We start from the raw sequence: 27621 nt of genomic DNA on the forward strand, positions 1-27621 counted from the left end.
GTCACCTTATACATTTTGAAGATTTTTAAATAAAATAAACCACTTTTATGATTTATTTGCACACAAAATCTCTTGCTCTGTAAATGTTTAATACAATCATATTTCTTTTCTGTATATCACACATTATAGGAGTAGTGAAAAGCACATTTTTCTTAAGGTCTTTAGTCCCGTTGTACCCTATTAGAAATAATTTGTTCACAATCAGGTCAAGCAAATGGCACTTAGTATGACAAGGCCGCTATACATATTACACCACACTGCAGCAGGATATGAGTCTACTGACAATAATTCCCAAAGACAGTAAGATTATGAGGCTGGTTAATGCTGCGTTTCTGCTAGTGAATGTGTCTCTTACCTGACAGAGAGCTGCTGGACCGCTGCTTATGCAGCCTCTCTCTCTCTTTCTTGCCCTTGGGCATGATTTTCAGCTTCATACTGCTTTTCACAAACACACGGGATGGATCCTAGAGTGAAACCAAGAACAAGGAGAAGTGATGTTGTGCAATCATGCAATCTAAAGAGCAGGGCTGGCTCTAGGGTCAGTGGATATTCGGGGCTTTAGCCCAGACTTCTGTGGATGCAAACGGAAAAGTAAAAACAGTTGCTGGAATTTTGCACAGACAAAAGAGAAGAGAAGGGCTTGTGTTTTAAACTATATATTTTACATTCTATGAGATTCACTGCTTATTCAAGACTGTGCTTGTGAGGATACTAAAAAATGGGCATAATTTTGTGTTTTTGTCCATTCAAGCACTGTCTAAAGCGGTGTATCACACAGACAGGAGATTCACAGATGCCTGCCTGTACTGCACTGCGTTCTCTTTTGTGTCTTGTCGTGTTTGAATAGTTTAAAAGCATTTACATCAATAAGAGCATGATATATTGTATTATATATATATATATATATATATATATATATATATATATATATATATATATATATATATATATACATATATATACATATATATACATATACACACACACACACAAGCCAGAGGATGACAGGAAAAAATAGATACTGTGTTAATTGTGTTAAATGTATTAATTTTTACAGCACTAATTACAATGTTTGTGGTTAAATAAATGCAGCCTTGTTGAGCATAAGAGACTTATTTAAACTTCTCTCTGGAGAAAATGAATGTATTTGTAACTATTGTGCTCTATAGAAAAAGTAATGCAAACTAAAATGCAACTCCGAATGGTCTAAAGACATGACTAAAGACATGAATGTGGAGTAGTACAAACCTCCTCAGAGCAGTGCATGCTGGGACAGATCCAGTGAATGTCCTCCAGCTTGTGTAACTCAGAGCTGAGACTGTCCACTGTGGAAAGAAGCTCCTCTTTTTGAGAAGACTCCAACTGCTACATACACACAAAGACACAGAAAATGTCTTCATCATATTTCAAACAGCATTATTTCCGTACAAAAACAGGCCAGAGAGAGAGAGAGAGAGAGAGAGAGAGAGAGAGAGAGAGAGAGAGAGAGAGAGAGAGAGAGAGAGAGAGAGAGAGAGAGAGAGAGAGAGACTTTTAAACTTCTTTTAATTACAAACATTATAAAACAATTACATTACAAAACCCCCCCACCCCCCAAAAAAAAGAACACAAACACACAAAAAAAACTACATATACATAATAAAAGCTAGGCTATATAAGCACATAAAACATTTTTTAATTTATAACAATACAACATAACCACTCTCTTCACTTGGTTGACATAAGATACCTTCGGTACCCCAAAAAGCGAAAAAACAGTCAGTATTATTTATTAATTCATAAAAAGTATACTCCAAAATTAACCTACTTTTTACCAGAGCTTTGAACATATGTAAGGGATCAATTCCTCCACTGAGAAGCATTTTATTCTTCCTTGTCAGCCAAATTGCCATTTTAGCCTTACCAAACAAGAAGTTAATTAAGACTATTTTCTTACTGTTTGAGGCACTATATTTTGGTCCAAACACAAAAAGACCATCTGTAAAGGGAAAACCAAATCTATAACTCAATTCTCCCAACACGCCAAGTATGTCATTTAGTCTCGAACAACCAATAAAAATATGAGACACTGTTTCTGAAAGCCCACAAAAAGGACACTCTTCCCCTTGCAAAGGATTCAAACGTGTCCTATATCTATTTGTTGCAATTATCCAATGTGAGATTCGCCATTGTAAATCTCCATTCCTTTTTTCAATTGGTTTCTTATATAAGGACCTCCAACTACCTTTTGGAGACATGCCAGACTCAACAAGATCATTCCACTTAGTCTCTGGGAGTCCTTTTAACGCTCTCATGTTAAGGAATTTTACACAAATACAATAAAGCGCTTTCTTTGAGATAGTGTTAAAAGAGCCAAGTTCAGGAGTTCTAAAAGAGAGCAGACTTCTTTCATCCTCCTGCCAGTCTCCTACATCCACATCCACACTAATCCTAGGGAATACATTTTCAGATATCCCCACATTTTGTGGCAGAACAGGAAAAGCAACTTGAATTTGAGATAACAATTTTTTCACAATTCGTACCGAATGGATACCAGTCTTTACGGACAATTCATCTGCAGTAATCCAATGGTTATTTAACCTGAGATGGCCAATCTTGTATATCCCTGCTTTCACCAAACTTGTACGCACAGTCTGTGATTCCAATATTGCACTGTGAAGGTGAGAATTAAAAATTAAGGGTTCTTCTAGATCCCATTGACTAGGTCTCTCAGAATCCTCCCTTTTCACAGTAAAAATCTGCCATGCATTGAATACTGAAGCATAAAAAGAAGATAGTCCACTAAGATCCACCTCCTTTAAATTCATTAAAAAGAGATGTTTGTCCAAATTCAACTGACCCACTCGATTCAATAAGGCACAGGCTACTCTTATCCAGTTCTGAGGCTGGTGATAGAGTAATCTTTGAACAGTTTGCAATCTAAAAGCAGCAACTCTGGACCGAATATCTATAAGTCCTTGGCCTCCTTCCTGTAGCTGCAGATACAAAACTGACTCTCGTAGCCAATGTTGTCCAGACCAGAAAAAATTTACAAACTGTTTTTGGACTCCTCTGATAAAATCTTCTGGTGGATTTAATACAATTAATTTATGCCATAGGATAGAGGCGGCAAGATTGTTTATAACCAGCACTCTTCCCCTATAGGACAGTTGAGGCAAAATCCAGTTCCATTTTAACAGCCTGGCACAAACTTTGTCCTTTACACCTTCCCAATTTTTTCCTTGATAGGATTCAGAACCCATAAAAATTCCTAAAAACTTAAAACCATTGTTTTCCCACTTTACATTTTCAGGTATAACTGGTAAAGACAGTGTTGTTTTATCATTACACCAGAATGCTTCAGTTTTCCCCCAGTTGAGTTTAGCAGATGATGCTCTCTCATACACACCAATACTATAATTAACAATATCAATGTCTTTTTGTTCTTTTACAATTACAGTAATGTCATCTGCATATGCAGTCAATTTTACAGAATGAAAATCATCACCAACCCTTAAGCCGGGCAGACCTTTTCTTAATAGACACAACAGTGGTTCCACTGCTAAAGCATACAATTGGCCTGACAGTGGACACCCCTGCCTAATACCCTTCTGTATTTTTATAGGTTGACTTAGACCACCTCCAATTTTTAAAATACAAGATGCATTCATGTACAAGAGTTTTATCCAAGAAATAAAACCATTTCCAAACCCAAATGCATGCATTGTTTCAAACAAAAAGCCATGGTCAACTCTATCAAAGGCTTTTTCCTGATCCAGGAACAAAAAACCAACATCCACCTCATAAAGTTTAGAGTATTCCAGAACATCTCGGATCAAAAATATGTTGTCATAAATAGTTCTTTCCGGAATACAATAGGACTGATCCTGATGTATTATACCAGCCAAAACTGATTTCAGCCTGTTTGCCAGTACTTTAGCTATCAGCTTATAATCAGATGTTAAGATTGATACAGGCCTCCAGTTTTTCAGGAAACTTAAGTCTCCTTTCTTGGGTATCAAAGCCAACACTGCTCGTTGGCAACTTTTGGGCAGCATTTGTTCTTTAAAACATTCCTGAACCACCTCATAAAAGTCTCTGCCAATAATCTTCCAAAAAGCCTTATAAAAGTCCACTGGCAGTCCATCAATCCCAGGGGCACGGCCTGAGTTCATTTGTACAACAGCATCAGTCAACTCCTCAAAAGACACAACACTGTCCAAAGTCCGACTCTGCTCCTTAGTAATAGTCGGAAGCTGTTGTAGTAGTTGTGAAGCACATCCAGGATCAGTATCCTCCTTTTGATAAAGTTCAGAATAAAAGTCCACAGCAATTTTTCGCATTTGTCTTGAATCAAAAGTCTTTAGTCCATCTGGTTTTGTTAAGCAGTACATTTCATTTTGTTTCTTTAAAACTTTTTCTAAATTAAAAAAATAAGCAGTGGGACCATCCATGTCATGTATAGACATAAAGCGAGATCTTACTAGGGCACCTTTAGCCCGAACTTGCAATACACTTTCAAGCTCATGTTTCTTTTCAGATAACTTTCCATTCAAAGAAGCATCTGAATGTTGAATCATCCCAGATGTAATCTGAAGGATCTCTTGTTCTATTTCAGATATTTTTTGTTTAATTTTTCTAGTAGAAAGGAAAGTAAACTGTTGACAAAATATTTTTATTTGTGTCTTTCCTATTTCCCACCACTGTGTCACACTTTCAAAATCTTCCTTTTGAGAAACCCACTCATTCCAAAACAGCTTAAATTTTTCATAAAAATCCTTTTCTTTTAACAATGCTACATTAAACTTCCAGTAAGGACTTTTGCATTTTTGATTTGTCAAGACAATATTCATTGTAATAAAATGATGATCCGAAAACCCACATGGAAAAATTCTGCACTCCATTACTCTATTATTTGCTGTACGCTTGATATAAAGCCGGTCAAGTCGCGCTGCACTAATCCTCCCTTGTGAAACTTTTGTCCATGTATACTGCTTTGTGTCATTATTTTTTTCTCTCCACACATCTATAAAATCATGCTGAACAAAAATACTTTTTAAAAAAGTAGCTGACGCAAAATCTGGTTCCTCGTTGTTTCTATCTAACAGAAAATCAAGGGTACAATTCCAATCACCGCCAACAACCAAAAAATCATCCGGGGCAAAACTTTTTAAAATATCTCCCAATTTACTGAATAAAATAATTCTTTCAGCGCCTCTATTTGGAGCATAAATATTTATGAAAACAAATACTTGATTATAAATTTCCGCTTTCACAATCAAAACACGACCTTTCTCCAATTCTATTTTTGATAAGATATTAATAACAAGATAATCTGAAAAAAGAATAGCCACTCCACTACTAATATTTGTGCCATGGCTTACACAGATTTCCCCTTTCCACCACAAATTCAACTCTAATTCATTATTCAAATCACTATGAGTTTCTTGTAGAAAGATTACATGATTGTCTTTAAACTTAAGAAATTCCATTAGTAAAGCTCTTTTTCCTCCATCTCTCAACCCATTAACATTTAAAGATCCCACCCTTAGTACCTGCATTATATGGGAGAGAGAGAGAAGACATAAAAGAAAAAACACAAAAATAAAAATAGATCCCACAGCCATGTGCTTATTTTTTCCGTTTTAACGTTTTTGCTTGATCTTTTTGAGCTTTACGCACCGCCGTCATAAATTTCTTCAGCCTAAATCTTTTTTGTTTCGAAATCACGTCGTAACCAACATTCTTCTGAGCAATCATTACTGATTTAACAAATTTTTTACCATCAGCGAAATATTTTAAAACATCAACTTTTTTCCCTTTAGTTTGATCCAGAAATCCATTTAATTCATCTACAGAATAAACGTCATTTGTGGACTGACTGTAATCAAACTCAGACACCTCAGAGCCGCTATCGCCTTCCTCCTCCATCTGTGCCTCGTCGCTGTCTTCCTCTACTGTCAAATCAGGCTTAACACCACTACCACAAGCCACCTCATCAGCAATACCATGATCACCAACATTTACACACTCAACTACCTCTTCCTGAACATTTGAGCCTTCTTTATTTTCACCATCTTGCTTAGGTAAATTAAAAGCACTCACCTCTGATGAACTCTGTTCTGAAAAACTCCGCTCATCTGAAGATTTAACCTGGGTTCTTTTCGCTGCATACGTAGAAATAGAAGCCTCCATATCCTCGCTTTGAAAGTCCTGCTTTTGCTTTTTTAACGGAATCGTCGTTTCTTTTACATTTTTTGATCTCTTTTCCTTTTCAGGAATTTCCGTGCTATCGGTTCGATCTACTCGCTCTTCATTATTTCCGTTATATACTTCATTTTCCGTCTGTTTTTTATGTGGGCAAGTAAATCTCTTATGCCCCAAGTCTCCGCAATCAAAACAACGCATGCTATCTGTTGTTGCAAAGATCATGTACGAGCTATCTCCATTTTGTATGCGAAAGGACACTTCCAAAGTTTTAGAGGGTGCGTTTAAAAACATGAAAACATGTCTCCGAAAAGACAGCACGTGCTTCAAAGCAACATTTTTGCAACCAAGTGAAACCACTTTGATAGCACTGGCAAACTTCCCAAACCGACTAAGTTCTTTGGTAATCTCTTCATTCGAAATAAACGGAGGCACGTTTGAAATCGTTACTTTAGTAGCAGGTGCGCGCAACGGCGTTACCAACAACAATGTTTCCGAAACAATGATTCCATTTTCGACAAGCCTATTCACTAATTTTTCCTCTTTCAGAAACACTACGATCGCCTTATTCATTCTGGATGCTGAGACTATATTTCCATGTCCTACAATTTCTCCCATAGCTAGTAGAACATCTTCTACCGTAAACGCTTCATCCGGTGTAACCTTACACCCATTCTTGATTGAGAAAACCGGCGTCCCCTCACCTGAGGGAGACGCCATAGTTTTCTAAATCAAAAAAAAGAGGATTTTAACCCCTTCTTAACACTAAAGTGAGAGGGAAAAAACAAAAAAAACAAAAACAAACCTAGAACACCAAAAAGAAAAACAAAACAACATAAACCGAAAAAAAGAAAACAATTGAACAAAATTCAAGCGTGCCGCTCTCGCACCAAACCCACACCCTCGCTTCCCAACATGCAACACGAGAGAGAGAGAGAGAGAGAGAGAGAGAGAGACATTGAAGTCGCTCACCAGCAGTTTTCCCTCGAGAAGCATCTTGGTCTCTTGCTGGAGAACTTTACTGCTGTTGACAATGTCTACAGCGGTACTGCGACTCAAAACCTGCAGAGAAACACACACAGCTCAAGACTCTTGCTGTTCAGTGATTAACACTCAGTTATACTTCTATTCGCTGGTCAATGGAGGTCCTGTGGAGAACAGCATGAGCAGCTCAATGAAAACATGCTGAAAGCCACAGCAGGCACAAAGCACTTGCTATTATTCCTACTGGAGGCTGAAAGGTGCACTTGTTAACCTTTAAAGCAGAGCTAGACTGAAGTAATCCTCATCACATCACTCACTGATGTGAACTATAAATATATAAAGTGGGCTTCACACTGAAAATGTGACATTCAAACCTGCCAAATAAAAAGAATGTTTTAGCTTTTTGAAGAACATTGGTGACATTAATTTCTTTGTAATTGCTTCCTTCCCAAGGTTATTTTCGTAAACGAAAACTGAAACTAAGACTAAAACTATTGGTCAAAAAACATTTTCGTAAACTGAAATAAAATTTAAAAATCTGAATAAATAAAAAACTAAAACTAAACGAAACTAACAACTCTTACTCAAAAACTAACTGAAATAAAATAATAATTAGCAAAAATAAATATTCGTTTTCGTTGTTAATAAGCTCTCTTTAATGTGGTGGAAAATCTGACTGTGGCGGTTGAGGGAGTGTCTATTGCGCTACTGCGCATCAAGCGATCTGAGGAGATTAACCGCTGTCCTGTGACGGACGCGTGCAGACAGGCAACACATCGCCAGTCCTAAACGGGAGTTCACAAAGAATCAATGCGTCCGTGGCAGTGAAATGGGAAATAACACAAGGTAATGAGATGCACGTTGAACTTCTTTTAAGCTCACTGTTTTAGAATGCCGTTTCTTAAGCGACGAGAGACGCAGGCGCAAAAGTCAGCAACTATATTAGCAAATAACGTTACTAGCCTACTGTGCGTTTGAGATTTCATGTTTGCATAATATTGACAGGCTCAAAGGTGTTATCATAATCATTTACTACTAATAATATAATTATCTGTGTGGAGACATTTCCCCACAAAGTAGGGAATGCCAGGACACACACACACACAGGTTTGTTTCACTATATAAGTGAGGACATTGCATGGACTTCCATTGATTTTATATCAGGTTAATGATATTTTATATCTCCTAACTCAATTCCTATCCCTAAACCTCCCCATCCCAAGAACGTGCAAAACAATTGATTTAAATAAAAACATGTTTTGGCTGATTTATAAGCCTTTTTAACTAGTGAGGACCAGTCAAATGTCCTTACTAGTCAGTTATCATAATATTTTACTAGATAAGTGAGGACATTGGTCCCCTTTACAATTATAGCACAACAAACACACACACACACGCACACACACACATGTCTGGTGCGCTATCTTTGTGGGGACTTGCCATATAGACGGTTTTTATACCATACAAACCATATATTCTATCCCCCTACACTGCCCCTGCCCCTAAACCTACCCATCACAGGAAACTTTCTACATTTTTACATTTTCAAAAGAACTCATTATGTATGATTTATAAGCTTTTGTACCCATGGGGACCTCAATTTAGGTCCCCACGGTGACACGAGTCCCCATGAGTCTGTGTGCATTCAGTTTGAAGTCCTCACCAGGCTAGAAAAACATGTACACACACGTACACACACACACGCACACACACACACACAGAGCAAAACAGTGTGTAGACACTGCTAGCCTACATTGTACTACTGAAGAAATTAAAATAAGCTTTTAATTGTTTAACAATATTTCATCTGTTATGAGTGAGTTTGTCTGGAATTTATAATTTTTAATTTTATATTTTACGTTGCATCTATTTTGTTCTTTAAGATAGATCCTGTATAGGTCATAGTTTGACTCAAGCTTTTTTGCTCAAAGGTGAAGACCCAACTTTACTGCATGTTTTGTAAGACCGTCCTGGGTTTAAACAATAATGCTCGTTTATCAAGTTATTTCACTTAAGGATGTTTAGTAAGATTAAACTCTAATCTGTTAATTAAACTGCTGAAATTAAAAACCTTGATTTGGTCTCTACACTTCATTATGGTAACTCTGCTAAACTATAATTACTAAAACTAAAACTGAAACTAAATAAATAAAAACTAAATAGAAATGTATTTGCAAAATAAAAACTAAACTAAAACTAGCAAAACCATTTGTAAAACTAGCTAAAACTAAACTGAAATTTGTAGCAAAATTGAAAACGATAATAAAATAAAAACTAATTTAAAAAAGCAAAACTATAATAACCTTGCTTCCAAGATGTTTTTTGGATCATTCTGAAATCTGGAGAATACGGTGACACATTGCTGCCACATACATATTATTTTTTTCCACTCAATTATGTCATAATAACTAGACTAGCCGTTTTAACAATATCTTTCCTCATAATAATAACGAGATATTTTGTTTTAATGACATCTTTTTTTATAATAGTGAGATGTTATGTTGTTAAAACGACATATATTTTCTCCTAATAAGGATGTGCTGTATAGTGATGTGTACAAAATATACTTTTATCCACATTAGAGAATTTATAGGCTAGCCTATGTGCCTTTGTCACTATTCCATGTTTGAAAAGCAGTAATGACGGACCCCGGCGTAGCCACAAATATCATAACTATCTATAGGCCCACTGTAAACAAGACATATATTCAAGAAATGTATTACAAACTATAGTTTCAGCTTTACTCAAAGGTTGAGGAAACAGGCCAGTGGGTTCGTTACGCATGTCGATCCATTCCCGACGTGGTTTGCTTCTTATTTATTAAATATACAAACATTTAGATGATGAAACATTTATAAAATTCAAATACAATTTATACAAAACAAAAATCACTTTAAAGAAAAACTTTCTACAAAACAAAACTCAATGAAGTGGTCAAAAATCATGTTGCTTCATTTTGCGGACACCACCATACCAGTCAAACCTTTGTGATAAAATTAAAAAAGAGAGAAATTAACACTTTTGTTGATCAGACATAGGCTACATTAAATTGATCACAAGTGATATTTTTAATATTACAAAAGATAAGAATTTATTTAATACAAGCTGTCCATTGAACTGTATCATGGTTTCCACAACATTTTTAACCAGCACAACTGTTTTCAACACAGATAATAATCAAAATTGTTTCTTGATTATAAAATTCTCATATGAGAATGATCAGTGAAGGATCATGTGACACTGAAGACTGGAGTAATGATGATAAATTCAGCTTTGATCACAGGAATAAATCACACTTTACTATATATTCACATAGAAAAAGGATGTTTTCATGTGTAATGGTATTTCACAACATTACTGTTTTAACTGTATTATTTTTGATTAAATAAATGCAGATTTGGTGAGCAGAAGATAAACATAAAAAAAGCTGTCAGTTAGCACTGCATTATTCATATGATATAGGCCTACTTTATTGTCAATAGCCTGTTGAGATGGCTTAAAAAAACACACATAAAGCATATATTGTCGCAATCGTCTGATTGTCGTCGTCACGTTACAGCTCATAACGATTGTTTTCCCTCAGCTGCAGCTCCAGCGTGACAAAGTTTCTACGAATCCGCTTTTGGACTTTCTGTGAGAGCGTCCTCCTCATATTTAGATACGAATAAAATGACAGGTCATGCATAGATTATTTTTTTGTCTCTGAATTAAAATCTTGATGTATTCACATTGGTTTCTATGTATAAATACACTTGCCCGATACCTCAAGAAGCGCGCAATCAACCGAGGTAGAGAAAGCTGTCTTTAGCATCCCTGTACACTTGCCCGCCCTCGAGCAGGTAAAGCCGGTTCGAATCCCGCTCGGAGCAGGTCGACTAGGATCGGGGAGACCCAGTAAAAGTGCGGGGGATAAAAATACACTTTATTAAAAGTGCGGGGTCCCCTACGGCCATGTAATCTGCGGCCATGCTTGAATTGAACACTAAGCTTGCTTCCTTCCATCCGTCAGACTCGCGTGGTAGCCAGGCGTCTCATTCAATGGCGAGCTCAGTCAGTTGACAGTGTGTGCTTCAAGATTCTGACGCAAGTGAGCTAAGATTCCGATTGGCCCAGAGAAATGTCAGTTATAAGAATTATCCAAAAATGTTTTGCATGTCTAGTCTTGTAATCTAAACTTAACTTGGGGCTAAGGCCTAGGAGGAGTTTACAAAAGTAGGTTTTTAGGAAAATTCAAAATGGCAGGAACATTTTTATGACGGAAAATGACGTCTTAGGAATCGAATTGTCATGAGCTCAGAAATCAAAGGAAAAATAATTTTGTTTCTAGCCCTTAGGGGTTCAAAAGTTATTAGCATAAACATAAGTCCAACTATGGACAGGTGGTGGTGCTAGAGGGATTAAGTTAGAGACTTCAGATTTGTTATGGTGACAGATCAGACTGTGCTCTATGAGTGTGCCAAATTTCACAACTTTTTATCAAACGGTTCTATGGGCTGCCATAGACTTCAGTAGCGGAATAATAATAATAATAAATCTAACGATTTCAATAGGTGCCTCTGCACCTTCGGTGCTTGGCCCCTAATAATAATAATAAACAAATACACAACTTATAATAAAAAAACTCAAATATGTTCACAGACTATTCATTATCAAACTAAAAATGCAGTCAACCAAATAGAAACCATTATTTAGGCCAAATTATACTGTGTTGTATACAATCGTGGCTACCGCTCTAAAGTGCAGTGGTGTTAGTCCAAACACATTGTTTTAGACTGGGACTCGAGTCATACAAAGCATTGTTACCATAATACATAGTTTAGCATCCAAGTGTGAATATATAAACATTTAGATTTGTGCAGAATGAAAGAGATTAACTCTGGATTCAGTTTTGCTTTATAGGCTGGCCTAATTGGTTTAGGCTTTAAAATAAATATTGTTTGAAGGCTAATGAATGGAATTTGTTTTACATTTATATTTTTCATTCTTGTTAGGAATTCATTACATTTAAAGGATTTGTTGTGGAAAAAGCCAAAAATAGCTACATGTTATTCATGTAAAATAATGTTTCTAAACATTTATTTTACCATTATTTTGATAAAATGCGACTGACACACCAGTGTGATTTACCTGGGTTTATTTTTTTTATTATTCTCAACAACTTAAGTCTTACCCAGTGCATACTCAGGTACGATTCAGTGTGACAAAGGCACATACCGGTAGGCTATACATTCTCTAATTCTCTAGACATCACTATACAACACATGTCCTTATTAGGAGAAAATATATGTTGTTTTAACAACAACATCTCGTTATTACGAAAAAAGATCTCTTTAAAAAAACAAAATACCTCGTTTATGACATAACTGAGTGGCAATGCATCACCATAGGAAAACAGGATCATCTGGTTTTACTCAAATTTGTGGAGTTTGCATAATAAGTGATGCTGTCAAAAAAAAAGGACAGACTCTATCTGGACCTGACTGTATATTATACCATTCAGCCGGAATGCATGATTTTCCTGTTATAACTGTAAAGCTGCTTTAAAACCTCTTTATTTTACAAAACACTATATAAATAAAGGTGACTTGTCTTTACTTGACTATTTGGCATATAGGTGATTTATCAAAAATGTTGAACTTAGATGATACTTATGATGATGATGATAATCGCTTCATTGTGTTAAATGCAGGCGTTTAATATTTTAGTCTCAAAATTTAAAGCTTTAGTTGCCCTAACAAGTGTGTTTTGGTTACCTCAGGGCTGGAGGGTTTGGAGGGGAAGGCTTCACTCAGGACCGCAGCACTGGCATTGACGGAATGAGCTAATTCCTGCTCCACCACTTTATGAGTCTTTGCCACTTCCCGGATCCTACAAAACATGATAATTCACATTCAGCTGCAGCATAAAACATACTTCCCCATCCATATAAGACCTTTAATACATGGCTTAAAATTTAATTCAATCAATACAAGGGAATGTCACTTGTCAGGTATTAGAAGTTAGAGTAATGGGTGCGGTTTCAAGGTAAAATGGATACAGTTAATGTCTTTATTAGTTATGAAATAGTTTCTCACATTCACATGCATTGATATTCAATGTGGTGTGACAATCCTGTTTTGTTACAAATGATTATTTTAGACTCTTCATACAGGCACACAAAGACACACCTGTAGATGAGTGAGTCGGCCACTAAGCCAAGCTGCTGAACCTGTGCACATTCCTCCTCCGTCAGATACTCCATGGACTGCTGGGAGTTCAGTCGGGGCCGGGCCGGTTGGCTGTCTCCTTTCCGCTTGTCTTCCCACGATTTCAGCGTGCTCTCGAACGCCTTGTGTCATAGCAACATACAATGTTGGTGAATGCAGAGCATCTACATTCAAATTTTATTTGAGAGTTTTCATGATCGCTACATGACGTGATCAGGTAGATGTGTACGTTTATTGTGTGCGGATTTAATATTTTTAACATGCGCGCACTGCTCAACGTTTTCCGCAGCTGTCGCATACTAAACATCCTCCTTTTCTTTGTTTTTGACCTCGACTAGTCACTGATCAAGGACTACAGAGGGTGCAACATGATAAAAAAACATCTTTGATGTCCACTTTTACGCTCTGTTTCCAACAGCCAAAATGACAAATAAATGCATACTCAGAGAGTGCTCCGAGAGATATGTTTGATTATACCATCTGGACGCTCCAAACTGATCAGGTGAATGCATGTTTTAAACAGCTTATTGTACACGTTCTCTCACTAATTAATTTATATAAATGTAATCTTTATTGTGCTACTTTATCTGTATCTGATTTAGAACGAGCAGAAAACTGTGAGAAATATAATGACCCAAAGACAAAAGAAGTAATAAAAAATATGCTGTAGGCTTATGGCCAGACTCTAACCCAAGTTTGAGTCTCGGCTCGAGTTTCAGACTTATTTGTTCATTAATGACATCATCAGCGACTAGTTAGCATCAACTGTTTTTTTAATCGCCCTGCTTATATTTCTCAAGCAGTAAAAACACCTCTTCCCGCAAAACTAAGCTGATAATGCTTGTTTTTCTGGTGAAACTGCCATAGGAGGTTCTGCAGGTTAGGTTAGTCTAATGGAGACAGCAGATCACCCGTATTCCACAAAGTAAAAAGGATTACGCCACACATAGAGGTGACTGGCAAAGCTGGTTTGTTCAGAAAGATTCACAAAGTTTTTAAAGAAGAGGATAGCACACACACTGACCCGGTCTCTGGTGAGCATCTGGGCTCGGTTCTTGTGGACGATTTGGACGATGCCAGGAGGCTGAATCCAGGCCTCACCATCCACCTGCACAGGTACGCCTTCATCACCCAGGATGGTGATCTTCACCTGCCGACACTGAGGAAACAGCTAGTGTCAAAGCACATTTGAACTCATATGACTCATGTAAGAATAGTTTTAAAATTATGTTTAAATTGCCAGATAATGAATATTACTAACTTATTTACAATAAATATGTTCTCATATACACATAAAAACCATTATATGATATTAAAAACCAATGTTCAAACATTCACCTACACTGCACACTTAAATAAAGTTTTTTTGTATCAGAATACAATCAAAGTTATATTTAAAAAAAATCCTGGTTAATCAAAGCTTAATAATGGCAGTGAATGGGAGCCCAAAATTTGAAGACCAAAAAAGTGCAGTGTGCAGAGCGGTCTGGACGAAGCTTTATAACCTGTTAAATATGGATATTTTTCTTACACAAATGCATCACTTCTCTTGTGAAGGCCTTTATTAAACCCCCGGAGCCATGTGGAGCAGTTATATGATGAATGGACGCACTTTTTTGGGCTTCACATTTTTGGATTCCATTCACTGCCATTATAAAGTTTGGAAGAGCAAGGACATTTTTTAATATAACTCTGATTCTATTCGTCTAAATTAAGAATGTCATAAGATGGCTTGAGGGTGAGTAAATCATGGGCTAATTTTTATTTTTCGGGTGAACTGTATATTGAATATTTAATAAAATGAAGTTTAATTTGTGGAAGAACACTTTTCCCAGAATTATTAACTGTAATTATGCCTAATTTACTCAATTTTGAAGAAATTAGTCAAATTACTGATGCAATCATTGTGTTGTCACAATATTTTTTTTGCACTAATTCCTCAGTTGTGTGACTGTTGAATTGAATTCAGTATCTAATTTCCAGTTAGGGTGTTATTTCAACCTCTAAATTGAAAGCAAGATAATTGTTAAATTCTGCATTGTGTCCTGGTGTTCAGACCTGGGCGATGCGGTGATGCTGTATGTTGATGACTCGCGACATGGCCATCTGCATGCTGCCGAACACAGCCACCACTTCCAGCTTCTTATCATCAAACGATGGAGCTCCAAAATTCTACACAAACAAATACAATCGCAGACATTTCATAATATCCATCCATCCATCATTCCATCATTCCATCCATCCATCCATCCATCCATCATCCATCCATCCATCCATCCATCCATCCATCATTCCATCATTCCATCCATCCATCCATCCATCATCCATCCATCCATCCATCCATCCATCCATCATTCCATCATTCCATCCATCCATCCATGCATCCATCATCCATCCATCCATCCATCCATCCATCCATCCATCCATCCATCATCCATCCATCCATCCATCCATCCATCATGATTTTCTACTTTACAGAAAAGAATCTGTTCGCCTACAGTGACATGAGTTAGATAGAGATCAAATAGCCAAACAGCATCATTCCAGGCAGGATGGTTATCCTCTGGAATATGTGTATTATGGAATATGTTTTGACATTTTCCTTTGCACATATTGTACTGTTACTTAAGCACTACTGGATGAGCAAGAGCTTAATTTTATTTTATTACAGTTTTTCTCAGTCGCTTTGGTACATTTCTCAGATCAGAATTGAAATTCTCAGAACTACCTGTTCAATTCTCACATCATTGTGTCACTTGTGCACATCAAAAAAGCAGTTTCTCATTTCTTTGAACAAGTTGCCAATGCTTTGGTACATCCATGCAAATTATTATGTACAATTCTCTGTTGTTTCCTACATTATCAGTTGCTTATGTCTTGTTGATCAAAATGTATTATATTGGTTCTCTGTTGAATAGTCTCGACCCCCACAACATTTAGGCACAAGCTCATAGCATAAGTCTTTACATGCAAAATGGTTGAACAAGTTGTCATAATATGTCAAGCATATTTCTATACTTTCTATATTTCCATTAGACTTTTTTCTAAATCTGTCCTGAATTGGTAAATTGCTCCCAGGTGAATCTTGACTTTCTCTAACGAAGGTGCTTCTCATGAAGCATCAACTAGCAGGTATATATATATATTTCTACAGCACCACATGTATCACTTTCCCTATGCTCACATTTCTTCTTTAGGGTTTTTTTTGTGTGTGTGCTTTTCAGTGCTGTCTTTTCATTTCTGTATCTCAATGACATAAACAGTAACAGTAATACAAACAGTAAGAGTGTAAATTTGAATCTTTTCCATTCTCTTGCAATTACACTCACACATGCACTAAGATGTAACTTACAATTGACAATAACTGTCATCAAAACTTCAGCCATAGTTTCCATCAGAACATCCCTCCAGAGTAAACTGTTTTATTGACGTCTTATCCGTACACAATGAAACAAGGACTTGTCATTCTGATGGCACTGACATGTTCATTGACATATTGATATTTACTTTTGAGAGATGAACTAAGGATTTTGAGTAAGAGAGTGGCTCTTGCAGGTTATCCATGGTGTTTTGCTATTTGTACAAATTGTTTTGAGAAATTGTGAGTTTGATTCGAGAAATTTACCAAAGCGACTGAGAAAAACTGTAACTAGACTTCAGTGTACTGTATATTTTCATGCTTATTGCACTTAAGTGCTCTTTAACGCTGTCATCTTTTTCTATTTTCCACCATTTGTTCTCCACACCTGTTTCATATTGCTTTCTGTTTATTCGCCACAATGCACTTTGCTACACTGAAAATTTGTTCTTGATGTGTTTGTAAATGTGGTTTATGCATTCTAAAAGTTGTTTTTGCAGTAAGAAAGTCTGGCCAGGAGCCATTGTTTATTGACAGCACAGAACATAAAAGAGATGCACTGAAGATAAATCAACAGCACAGTTTCATCTGTACAACTCTGAGCTGATTTTTCACTTTGTTGAACTAAACTGCCCTCCGGAAAGTAATGTTATACGTTCTGAACTGAAATTCTGTTTCATTGATGGACTCACATTGTCCTCTTTGGTGCCCCCCCAGAAATTAATGCCTCCTGCATAGCTGGGGATGTTCAGAACAGCAAGACCCTGAAGACTCGGCAAAGACATGGGCACTCCATCACACTGCACACAGAAAGAAAGAAAGAGAAAGAGAGAGAGAGAGAGAGAGAGAGAGAGAGAGAGAGAGAGAGAGAGAGAGAGAGAGAGAGAGAGAGAGAGAGAGAGAGAGAGAGAGAAAGAGAGACTTTGACTTTTGGGTCTTCTTTAATCAATCAATAAATACATAAGAGCCTTATTAAATAAATAACAACAAACATCCCATCAAACAAAGGCATTTGTGCCTACTTACATTACATTTTTACATGCTTTTTTTTTTTTTTTTTTTTTTTTTTTTTTTTTAAATTAAAAATTAAACAGTAAACAGTCATCAACATCAACATCACAAATACAATGATTTACAGCCCATTTACCTTTAAACATCTCCATATCATTCACCAATTTGTAATATGTAAACTCAATTTTAATACGAGATTTTAATAATCCCTTTAAAACAGACACAACATCAGTTGACCCAGCATCACTCATGCGATGTTTTCTTGATAGCCATATCGCCAATTTTGCCTGACCAAAAAGAAAGTTTAACAGAACATGTTCTTCCCTCCTACTTTTAATATACTTAGGTCCATAAATAAAAAGTACTGGAGTAAAAACTTCTCCTAAATTTTGAGCCCACTCTTCTAAGATAGAAAACAAGGATTGAAGCCTTTCACACTTGAGGAACAAATGAAACACGTTCTCCTCCTCACTACAAAATGGACAACCCACCCCAACCTCTGGATCAAGGTGTGCTCTGTGTCTGTTTGTAGCTATACTCCCGTGCACTACTCTCCACTGAAGGTCACCAGACCTTTTCTCAATGGGTAGCTTATACAGGGACCTCCAGCGTCCTTTAGGGGATTCACCTGGCCCTAGAACCTCCCGCCATTTGGACTCGCTGACACTCTGCAGTGTGTTAAGATGCCACACTTTCACACACATAGTGTAAATGTCTCTCTTGTTCGCATCGCCAAAGGCGGCCAAAAAAGGTGTCTTAAATGACAATATACAACCTTCTTTTTCTTGCCATGTACCAGTCTTTGCTGTAAAAAACAATTCTGGAAAGTCAGAGTTATCAGCCTCTTCATCAACAGTCTCCATTGCCTGTCGAAAATCCTGAGGCAGAGACTCTAGAATCTGAGTCAACATATTTTGTGCCATCCTGACTGATTTTATTCCAAGTTTTGAAGCAAAATTTTCAGGGCTTATCCAACTTTTTTTATCTTTTAAATGTCCAATTTTTGTCATATTTGCAGCCCACATGGCTTTTCTGAAAGTATCTGATTTGAAAACATTTGATTCCAGTTCAGAATTGAAAAAAAGTGGTTCCTCTTTCAGCCATAATTTTTCTGTGTTAGCCGCACTCCGTGAAAAACTAAAAATTGTCCATGACTTTAAAATTGATCTGTAAAAGACACTCAGCCCACTTAAATTCAGTTTGTCAAAGTCCATCAAAAACAAATGGCGGTCCAGCTCCATGTTTCCAGCTCTTCTTAGGAGGGCACAGGCCACTTCAGCCCAGCTCACATCCACTCCATAGAGCAGTCTTTGCGCCGTCTGCATTCTGAAAGTCCGGAGTCTTGCTCTGATGTCCACCAGTCCCTGGCCTCCTTCTTGTCTAGGTAGATACAGTACCGCCGCCTTCAGCCAGTGCTGTCCCGACCAGAAAAAATCCACTAGTCGCTTTTGTATTCCTCGCACTAGATCCTCAGGAGGTTCAAGTATTGTCATTCTATGCCAGAGTGAAGAAGCAACCAAGTTGTTGCATATTAGGACCCTCCCCCTATATGACAACTGGGGTAGCAACCATTTCCATCGAGACAACTTTGCACACACTTTCTCCAAGAGGCCTTCCCAATTTTTCTTCTTAAACTCCTCTGTCCCCAAGAACACTCCTAAATAATTAAACCCTGCACTTCCCCACTGTAAACCACCAGGAAGGTTAGGACCTTTGGAAACACTACCACACCATAAAGCATCGCTCTTTCCCCAATTAACTACTGCTGATGAGGCTCTTCCATACAACTCTAATGCCTGTTTAAGCACTTGAATATCACTTTGATCTCTGATTATAACAGTGACGTCATCAGCATAGGCCGAGAGTTTAACAGAACAGTTTAGGGCATTGAGCTGCAGGCCCTTTAACTCTCTTCTCATTTTACATAACAAGGGTTCAATTACAATGCTGTATAATTGGCCCGAGATTGGACAACCTTGTCTGATTCCTCTTTTAACTTTAATAGGAATACTCAAAGCACCACCCATTTTGATCATTCATGTCGCTTCGGCATATAAAAGTCCAATCCTTGAAATAAATTTTTCCCCAAACCCAAAAGCATTTAGAGTTTCAAACAGAAAAACATGATCAACCCTGTCAAAGGCCTTTTCTTGATCCAGAGACACCAGGCCCATACTAACATCTTTAAAATAAGCATAATCAACAACATCCCTGATTAAATGAAGATTATCCATGATTGACCTATTTTTAACACAATATGACTGATCCTTGTGTACTACTTCATACAACACCTTATTTAATCTATTTGCAAGAACCTTTGAATAGATTTTATACTCTGTACACAAAATTGCCACAGGTCTCCAATTCTTTAAAAGTGTTAAGTCTCCTTTTTTCGGGAGCAAAGATAATACAGCTCGTTGACAGCTAGTTGGAAGAAACCCTTCACTGAAACATTCCTGAAGGACTTCAAAATAATCATCTCCAATTATTGTCCAAAATGATTTATAAAACTCGGCCGGTAGTCCATCCAGGCCAGGGCTCTTGTCTGAAGAGAGACCCTTTACAGCCAGAGAGACCTCCTCAAAGGAGATGTCAGTCTCTAAGAACACTTTATTATCCTCAGATAGCACCGGTAAGTCTTTTAGCAGCTCTCTTCTGCAATGTTCATCAGATGTTTCAGCAGCGTACAAATTGGAGTAAAACTCAACAGCAATCTTTCGCATTTTCCGTGGTTCTGAAGTAACATGTCCATTATTGTCCTTTAATGAAAGCATCAAATTCTTCTGGCCCACTTTGCGCTCTAAATTAAAAAAGAAAGTCGTAGGAGCATCCATGTCCTTCAGGGTTAAATAACGGCTTCTTATGAGAGCTCCTTTAACCCGTTCATTCAGTATTAAACTTAAATGATTTTTCTTTTCAGTCCAGCGTTCTTTTAAATTAGCATCATCATTGACAGTCATTTCCATTTCAATATCCACAATCTCTTTTTCAAGCCACTTTAAAGTATTTTTTAAAACTTCAGATGAATAAGCAGAAAATTTCTGACAGAAATCCCTTATGTGCACTTTTCCAACTTCCCACCACTGTATAATACTTCCAAAAAGGTGTTTTTCTGCTTGCCATGCTTCCCAAAACAGCTTAAAAGTTTCACAAAACTCTTTATCTTTTAAAAGTTTGGTGTTAAAGTGCCAGTAACAGCTTTTCTGTGTACTTTTAGACAGTGTGAAACCAACCCTAATGAGTTTATGATCAGAAAGTATGTTAGGAATAATTTCTGTACTAACAACTCTATTTTTCAAATTACAAGATATATAAAATCGATCCAAACGAGCAGCAGAAATCCTATCATTACAGACCTTTACCCATGTATATTGTTTTATAGAAGGATTGTGTTCCCTCCATACATCAAAGAGATTCAAATTTTCTATAAAACCAGCTAAAGTAGATGCTGAAGATGCATGAGTTTCCTCCCCATTTCTGTCAAGAGTAAAATCAAGAGTGCAATTCCAGTCCCCTCCCACAACAATATACACATCTTCATTTTCTTCACTAACTATTTGTTCAAACTTTTTGAAAAGTAAACTCCTTTCTGCTCCAACATTTGGAGCATAAATATTTACGAACAAGAATTTAAAATTACCAATTTCAGCTTTAACAGTTAAAAGCCTTCCTGGCTCTATTTCATTTTTTAATAGCACCTTAGCATTTATAGTAGGAGAAAAGAGGATAGCCACACCAGCACTTAAATTGGTCCCGTGACTGAGAACATACTCTCCCCTCCACCACAAACCCCAGTCAACTTCATTACTCAAACTGCTATGAGTTTCTTGCAAGAATGTAACACTCAGTTCTTTCAGATTAATGATTTCGGATAAAACCTCATTCTTTCTCCTATCCCTCATCCCATTGATATTGAGAGAACCAACCCTTAAAATCTCCATAAGAAAATTAGAGAGAAGGAGATAACAGATCAGATAGAAACAGAAACTTTCAGCCATTACAATTATTTAGATTTTCCCTTCGCTTTTCCCATCCTTTTTCCTGATCTAACAACAGTTAAATACTTTTTAAGACGAAATCTTTTCTGTTGTGAAAGTTCATCATAGCTGCTTTTTTTACTAGCCCACATAACTGAGGCAATAAACTTGTCAGCATCAGGGAAATAATCTCTTATTTCAACACCTGCCTTTCCTTTTGTCTTATCCAGAAATGAATTAATCTGCTGAAGGGGATATAAATCCTCTACAACATCATCCCTCATTCCATCATCAGTATACTGTGATAAACTTTCAGTCTCATCAGCCATATCTTCCTCATAAACACCTTTCTGTACAACATCATCATCATCAGCGTCACTCTGATCATCATCATCCTCCCTCACTTCTTTTTCAGGTAAATTAACACATCCAGGTTTCTCCACACAGCTAGCATTTTCATCCAGCTCACTCACCTCCTCCTGTTGCTCGTCTTCTCCCTCTATAGCTTCTTTATCCTGCTCTTCGGTTCTCTCCTTTTCTTTGTTATTAACCGGTAGCATTTCTTGATTAACTACCGTCACATCATTTCCATCATCACGAGATGTAGAAGGGCGCTGTTCTGATCTATGTGGACACATTAATCGCTTATGGCCCAAATCTCCACATTCATAACACTTCAAACTCATCGTACTCGCGTAGACCATGAAAGAATTATCTCCGTGAGAAACACGGAAAGAAACTTCCAAGGTCTTCTCCGGCGAACTGAGAAACATATAAACATGTCGTTTGAAAGACAAAACGTGCTTTAGTGCGGCGTCCTTACATCCAAGTGGGACTGCTTTCATAGGACTTGCTATCTTACCAAATCTCAGTAACTCCTTCACGATAGCTTCATTAGATATGAATGGGGGAGCATTCGAAACTATTACTTTAGTCGCTGGGGCAGATAGCGGGGTTACCGGAACAAAAGTTTCCTTCACCCAAATTCCGCTTACCGTTAGTTCACTAACGAGTGCTTCAGTTTTCAAAAACACGACTATCGCTTTATTCATGCGTGACGCCGAGATAATGTTTCCAAAACCAATTTTCTGACCGATAACTAGGAGTAAATCCTCCACTGTCACCCCAGCGTCAGGCACACACCTGCAGCCATTCCGGAGTGACAGAGGGGATGTTCCCTGCGCGTGGGCAGTCGCCATCCCGGCGACTACACAACGCACACACACAAAACAACTTTCCTTCCTATACTGGTAGATTAAAACACAGCGAGGGAGAAATATAAATAAGTGCATAAAGCAGAAAGGAAACACCGAAGAACACTCAACCACGCTCTCAACACGCGCTCAGCACCTCCACAAACTCCCAGCATGCACCAGAGAGCGAGAGAGAGAGAGAGAGAGAAATAAACACTCAGCCCACATGTCAGCATCTCGCATTGCCTTTCTCTCTATCTGTCCAACACATGCTCATACCTCTAGCTGGACTCTTTGTTCCAGGTTCTTGTAGGTTTTCTGCACCAGTTCTTTGGTCCCTAGCACTCCATACCACATCATGTTTTTAGTGCGACTACTGTTTAAAAAAAATGATATTAGCATTTTAGTCATCATTAAATAAACAAATCATTATTACTAAATCCATATGAAAATTTAATTCTATTCAACAAATTGTATTCAGCAATTGTCAAACATGTCTTATTTCTTACCTGCACTTTTTTGGGTGCTCGTCTCTCTTGTTGTTAAACTCCAAAGATATTTTGGCATCCAGCCCGATACCAAAATAGTTATTCATCACACACTTTTCTGTGCACTGCCTGTGGAACAGAGAGAAAAGCAGGATGAATTGTTTAAGCTGAGTCACAGAAAGAATGACTAATGGACAAAAAAGAGTTTTGGAGTGCTAGAAAACAGTAAACTTGGATGTATTCGTCATACACACATCATTCACAATGAAAATGTATAGATGAAACATAAGAACTTGTATCTTATAGTGATGGATATGAGGAATTAAGAATAATTATACAGCTCTGTGAAATACTTGATTCTGATTGGTCAATCGTGTATTCCGGTATTTTATACCCAGAAACACTCCCAGCTTCCACTTCCACCACCACTTACAATGGAAGACTGGAAGACAATGTAAGGCGATCGGCCAAAAATATTTATTCGCTTCAGAAGGCCTTTATGAACCACCCAAAGCTGTGTGGAACACGTTTTTTGACAGACAGCATGCATTTTTTATGGACTTAAAACATATAAAAACAGAGCTACAACTACTTCTATTATAAATCTTGGATTAGCCAGGACTTTCTTAATATAACTCAGATTTTATTCATCTGAAAGAAGAAGATGTCATATACACCTAGGATGCTGACTTGATGGTGAGTAAATCATAGGCTCATTTTTATTTTGGGCCATTAATTTAAACATATATGGAAAAAATATATAGTTACAGATATCTAATTCAAATGAATGCTATTTCATTCTATTAAAGAATCCTGGACAAATGTTTTCAAAAACAGTTTCTTAAGCACCTGATCAGCATATTAGAATGATTTCTGATGGATCATGTGACACTGACGAGCTTTGCCATCACATGAATATATGAAATTTTAAAATATATTCAAATAGAAAACATTTTCAGAAGATATTTCACAATTTTTCTGGTTTACTATATTTTTTATCAAATAAATACTTCTTTCAGATACACAAGAAATGGCTGTATTTTGTTACAAAGTTACATTTAGTTAGAAATGTAACAAATGTTACTGTTTTTAGCTCTATAATTATGTAAATGATGCTAACATAGTTACCGTGCGGCCTATAGCCTGTAGATGGAAAGAAGTCTACTAAAAAAAACTATGTATGAACAATATAAAAACAGATTTATGTCCCCTGAGAACATGATGGACTAGTGTGCCAGTGAGTGGAATAGCAAACACTGTGGTATATTACACTGTCAACATGGTTTTAGAGCTACTGGAACCTCAGATGTCATTACTGCACTTCTCTGGAGAAAGATAAGTGTGTGTGTGTGTGTGTGTGTGTTTGCACAGTCTTACACAGACTCTTCTTCAGAGAAAAGCACAGTGCTGAAGCTCTCTGACTTCTCCAGTAATATAGGGGTTGTAGTGGTTGGACTCAATGTGTTTTGACCTGTCATTGAAATGAAAGAATAGAAGAGTGAGTGAAGTGCAAAATGCAGCCATAAGAAAAAAACCTAGAATCACTACAGAAACTTTAATAGCAATAGTACAATAATAAAAATTGTAGAAACACTTTTCTGGGAAAAATGCTTCTGATTTTATGTTTTTAGTAAGTGGTTGAATGAATTGAAATAATCTACTTTTCAGATATAAGTTCATGCTACTACTCATTTTTAGTAGTTTCATTTCAATTATTTTGAGTATGGCATACTCCTTGATAATGATTCAAAGCTTAATACAATTACTATGACTAGCATATTTAAATTAAGTCTTAATTTGACATATACAGAGTCAATTCAATGAGTTCATTAACTTGATGATTTTAATTTAATTAAACCAGTTGAGTTTAAATATTTGAGTTACACCCTATGTAACTGATTTGTGTAAAACTAATTAAACACACTCATTAATTAATGCAAACAGATCTCTTACAGTAGTTAAATACTCACGTTGAGTATTTAACGTGAATTTAAAGCTAAGAAAACTAATTTTGCAGATGACTGAAAAAATACTTCGGTCCCACTTTATATTAGGTGTCCTTAACTACTATGCACTTACATCAAAAAATAAGTATAATGTAATTATTGTGTTGATGTTATTTGCAAAATACTTTTGCTGCTAATGTGGTGGGATACAGGTAAGGTTAGGGACATGTTTGGTGTTATGGGTAAGTTTAAGGGTGAGTTAAGGGGTAAGGGAAGGGTTAACAGTGTAATTACAGATGTAATACAGCAATAATTACAGCTATAATTACATGCATGTATTCAAAAAAGTACATTGTAAAAACATGTATGTACACAATAAGTCCAGTGTATCAAATAATTAATTTAAGTGTTAGTACATAGCAGTTAAAGACACCTAATATAAAGTGGGACCAATAATTTTCTTTTCTTTGAAAGAACTCAAATTAAATTAAGCTCACTTGATTACACACATTTGTTAAGTAAGAGACAAGAAAAGAGTTAGTAAAACTAGCATCAGTAAAAGGTCTTTTTTCAGAGTGCTCATTTTATGTGATCATGTTGTAGTGATTTATATCGAGAAAATACTATTACAAATAGATTAGAAAATATTTTGATAAGAATATAAATGAAGAATGAAATAAAACACAGTTCTTCATGCAAAATGGATTGTTGAGTGCTGCCCTTTATGTGAGCTAATGCAGTTCCGCATGTTGATTTAGCTGATGTTAATTAACTCTGTTGTGATCCTTGGCCTTTTCTTCTCTCACATCTCCCTGCTCACACAGACAGTTCTGAGGGACGACCTTTTCTGGACATTGTCTGGGTTGCGTGACGTAGATTTTGACTTCCACCAGGGCATGCAAACACAGTTTGTATCCTCCTGATTTATACATTTTATGTCTTCTGTGTTTGGAATGATTTTAAGTCTTCATTTATACAGCTGACCTTCATATTCACAAAACGAGTAATGATCCTTTAACTGTAGATTTTTTATTCAGTGACTTTGGTGGTTGTTTTAATGTTCCTCAGGTCGAGGCCAACAGCAATTTTCAAGCAACTGTGTTAAAAAAACATCTTTCATATATCAAAATGCCAATGTTTGAACAAGCTACGGCAGAGGTAAAACCTTCCAGTGAAAAATGTAATCGAGAAGACTGAACTTCCAATTACTAGGCACCATCTATGGATATCCATGAACTGAGATTGTCACTCACGTGGCTCCGTTTCTTTGAGATCCTCACTGCTGCCTCTTTTGATTGATGAGGAAGAGGACATTCTCTGTACCTGGGTGTGTCTGTTCTGCTCATCCACCACTGAGAGAAAGCAATCTAATTAAATAATGGGTTCAAGTGTCCCAGAAACCACTGTAACATGCAGTTTACATGCTAAACCACAAATTTTAGTTTTAGCTTATTTAAATACAACCGGTGGTAAACACAGTGGAAAGTAATCGTTCAAATGTTATTCAATGAAGCCTTTTTGTGTTTTCTCTGTTTTGAACACTTTGTTGTCTCAGAATTACCTTCATGAAGTACAGAAGTTCAGCCTTACAGTACTCTGCAATGCTTGAATTATGTTCTTTAAGTTTATTCTATGTATTCTAACACTGGCCCAAAATCCACAGAAGAATGCACTCATATATGGTGAAGAATTACCTTTTTCTGCCTGATCTATGATTTGTCGAAGTGCTTTCTTTAGACTGTTGGCTCTTAGCATCAGCTGCTCTCTTGATCTGAAGGGTCTGGACTGATCAGTGTCGCTCTGATCTGGTGAGATGGACCCGGCTGGTACAAGCTGGGCATTGGCGTCTTCGCTGAGAGCCTTAACCAAAGAGTCCAGCTTCTCGTTCAGCATGGCACACTGAGAAAGTCACACAAACACAAGTCAAAGGAGTTTATAAAGAACCAAACTAAATCACTCATTAGTTGACTGTTAATTTGGCTCATTTTTTGTTGATGTTACTTAAGATTTGTTTGTTCCTTTGGCTTATTATTTGACTGTTTGTTTAACTCATAATTTGTCTATTTAAGCTTTCACATGTTCTTTTGGCTCCTTTTTTAACTGTTTGCTCACAACAACTGACAAAAGTCTCCAGCTTTACCTTTTTTGCCATAGCATCAGCCTCCTCTTTATTCTCTGTGGCCCGTTCATAAGCTTTGCCGACCTCAGCCACAAAATCATTAACTGTTCCACAAAGAAACCTGTGAATGAAAGAGATAGGAAGACAACATTA

General features: G+C 36.9%; 1 protein-coding gene across 3 annotated transcripts in view; it reads right to left on the reverse strand.

The window, feature by feature from the left end:
• Positions 1-27621, reverse strand: part of si:dkey-172j4.3 (diacylglycerol kinase delta) — a 97524-nt gene that overhangs the window by 3717 nt on the left and 66186 nt on the right. For 2 of the 3 annotated variants that reach the window (XM_067444434.1, XM_067444443.1), the window contains 14 exons: positions 27490-27589; positions 27044-27248; positions 26603-26701; positions 24781-24874; positions 23425-23532; positions 23195-23291; positions 17427-17534; positions 15435-15548; positions 14401-14535; positions 13338-13498; positions 12924-13038; positions 7159-7248; positions 1249-1365; positions 356-464 (listed from right to left, as the gene is read on the reverse strand). In XM_067444434.1, coding sequence (XP_067300535.1) covers positions 356-464; positions 1249-1365; positions 7159-7248; positions 12924-13038; positions 13338-13498; positions 14401-14535; positions 15435-15548; positions 17427-17534; positions 23195-23291; positions 23425-23532; positions 24781-24874; positions 26603-26701; positions 27044-27248; positions 27490-27589 — 1652 coding nt within the window. The remainder of the gene's footprint in view (positions 1-355; positions 465-1248; positions 1366-7158; positions 7249-12923; positions 13039-13337; positions 13499-14400; positions 14536-15434; positions 15549-17426; positions 17535-23194; positions 23292-23424; positions 23533-24780; positions 24875-26602; positions 26702-27043; positions 27249-27489; positions 27590-27621) is intronic. The other variant, XM_067444452.1, reaches the window with a different exon arrangement.

The sequence above is a fragment of the Pseudorasbora parva genome, chromosome 1, assembly GCF_024679245.1.
Source record: "Pseudorasbora parva isolate DD20220531a chromosome 1, ASM2467924v1, whole genome shotgun sequence".
NCBI lineage: Eukaryota > Metazoa > Chordata > Actinopteri > Cypriniformes > Gobionidae > Pseudorasbora > Pseudorasbora parva.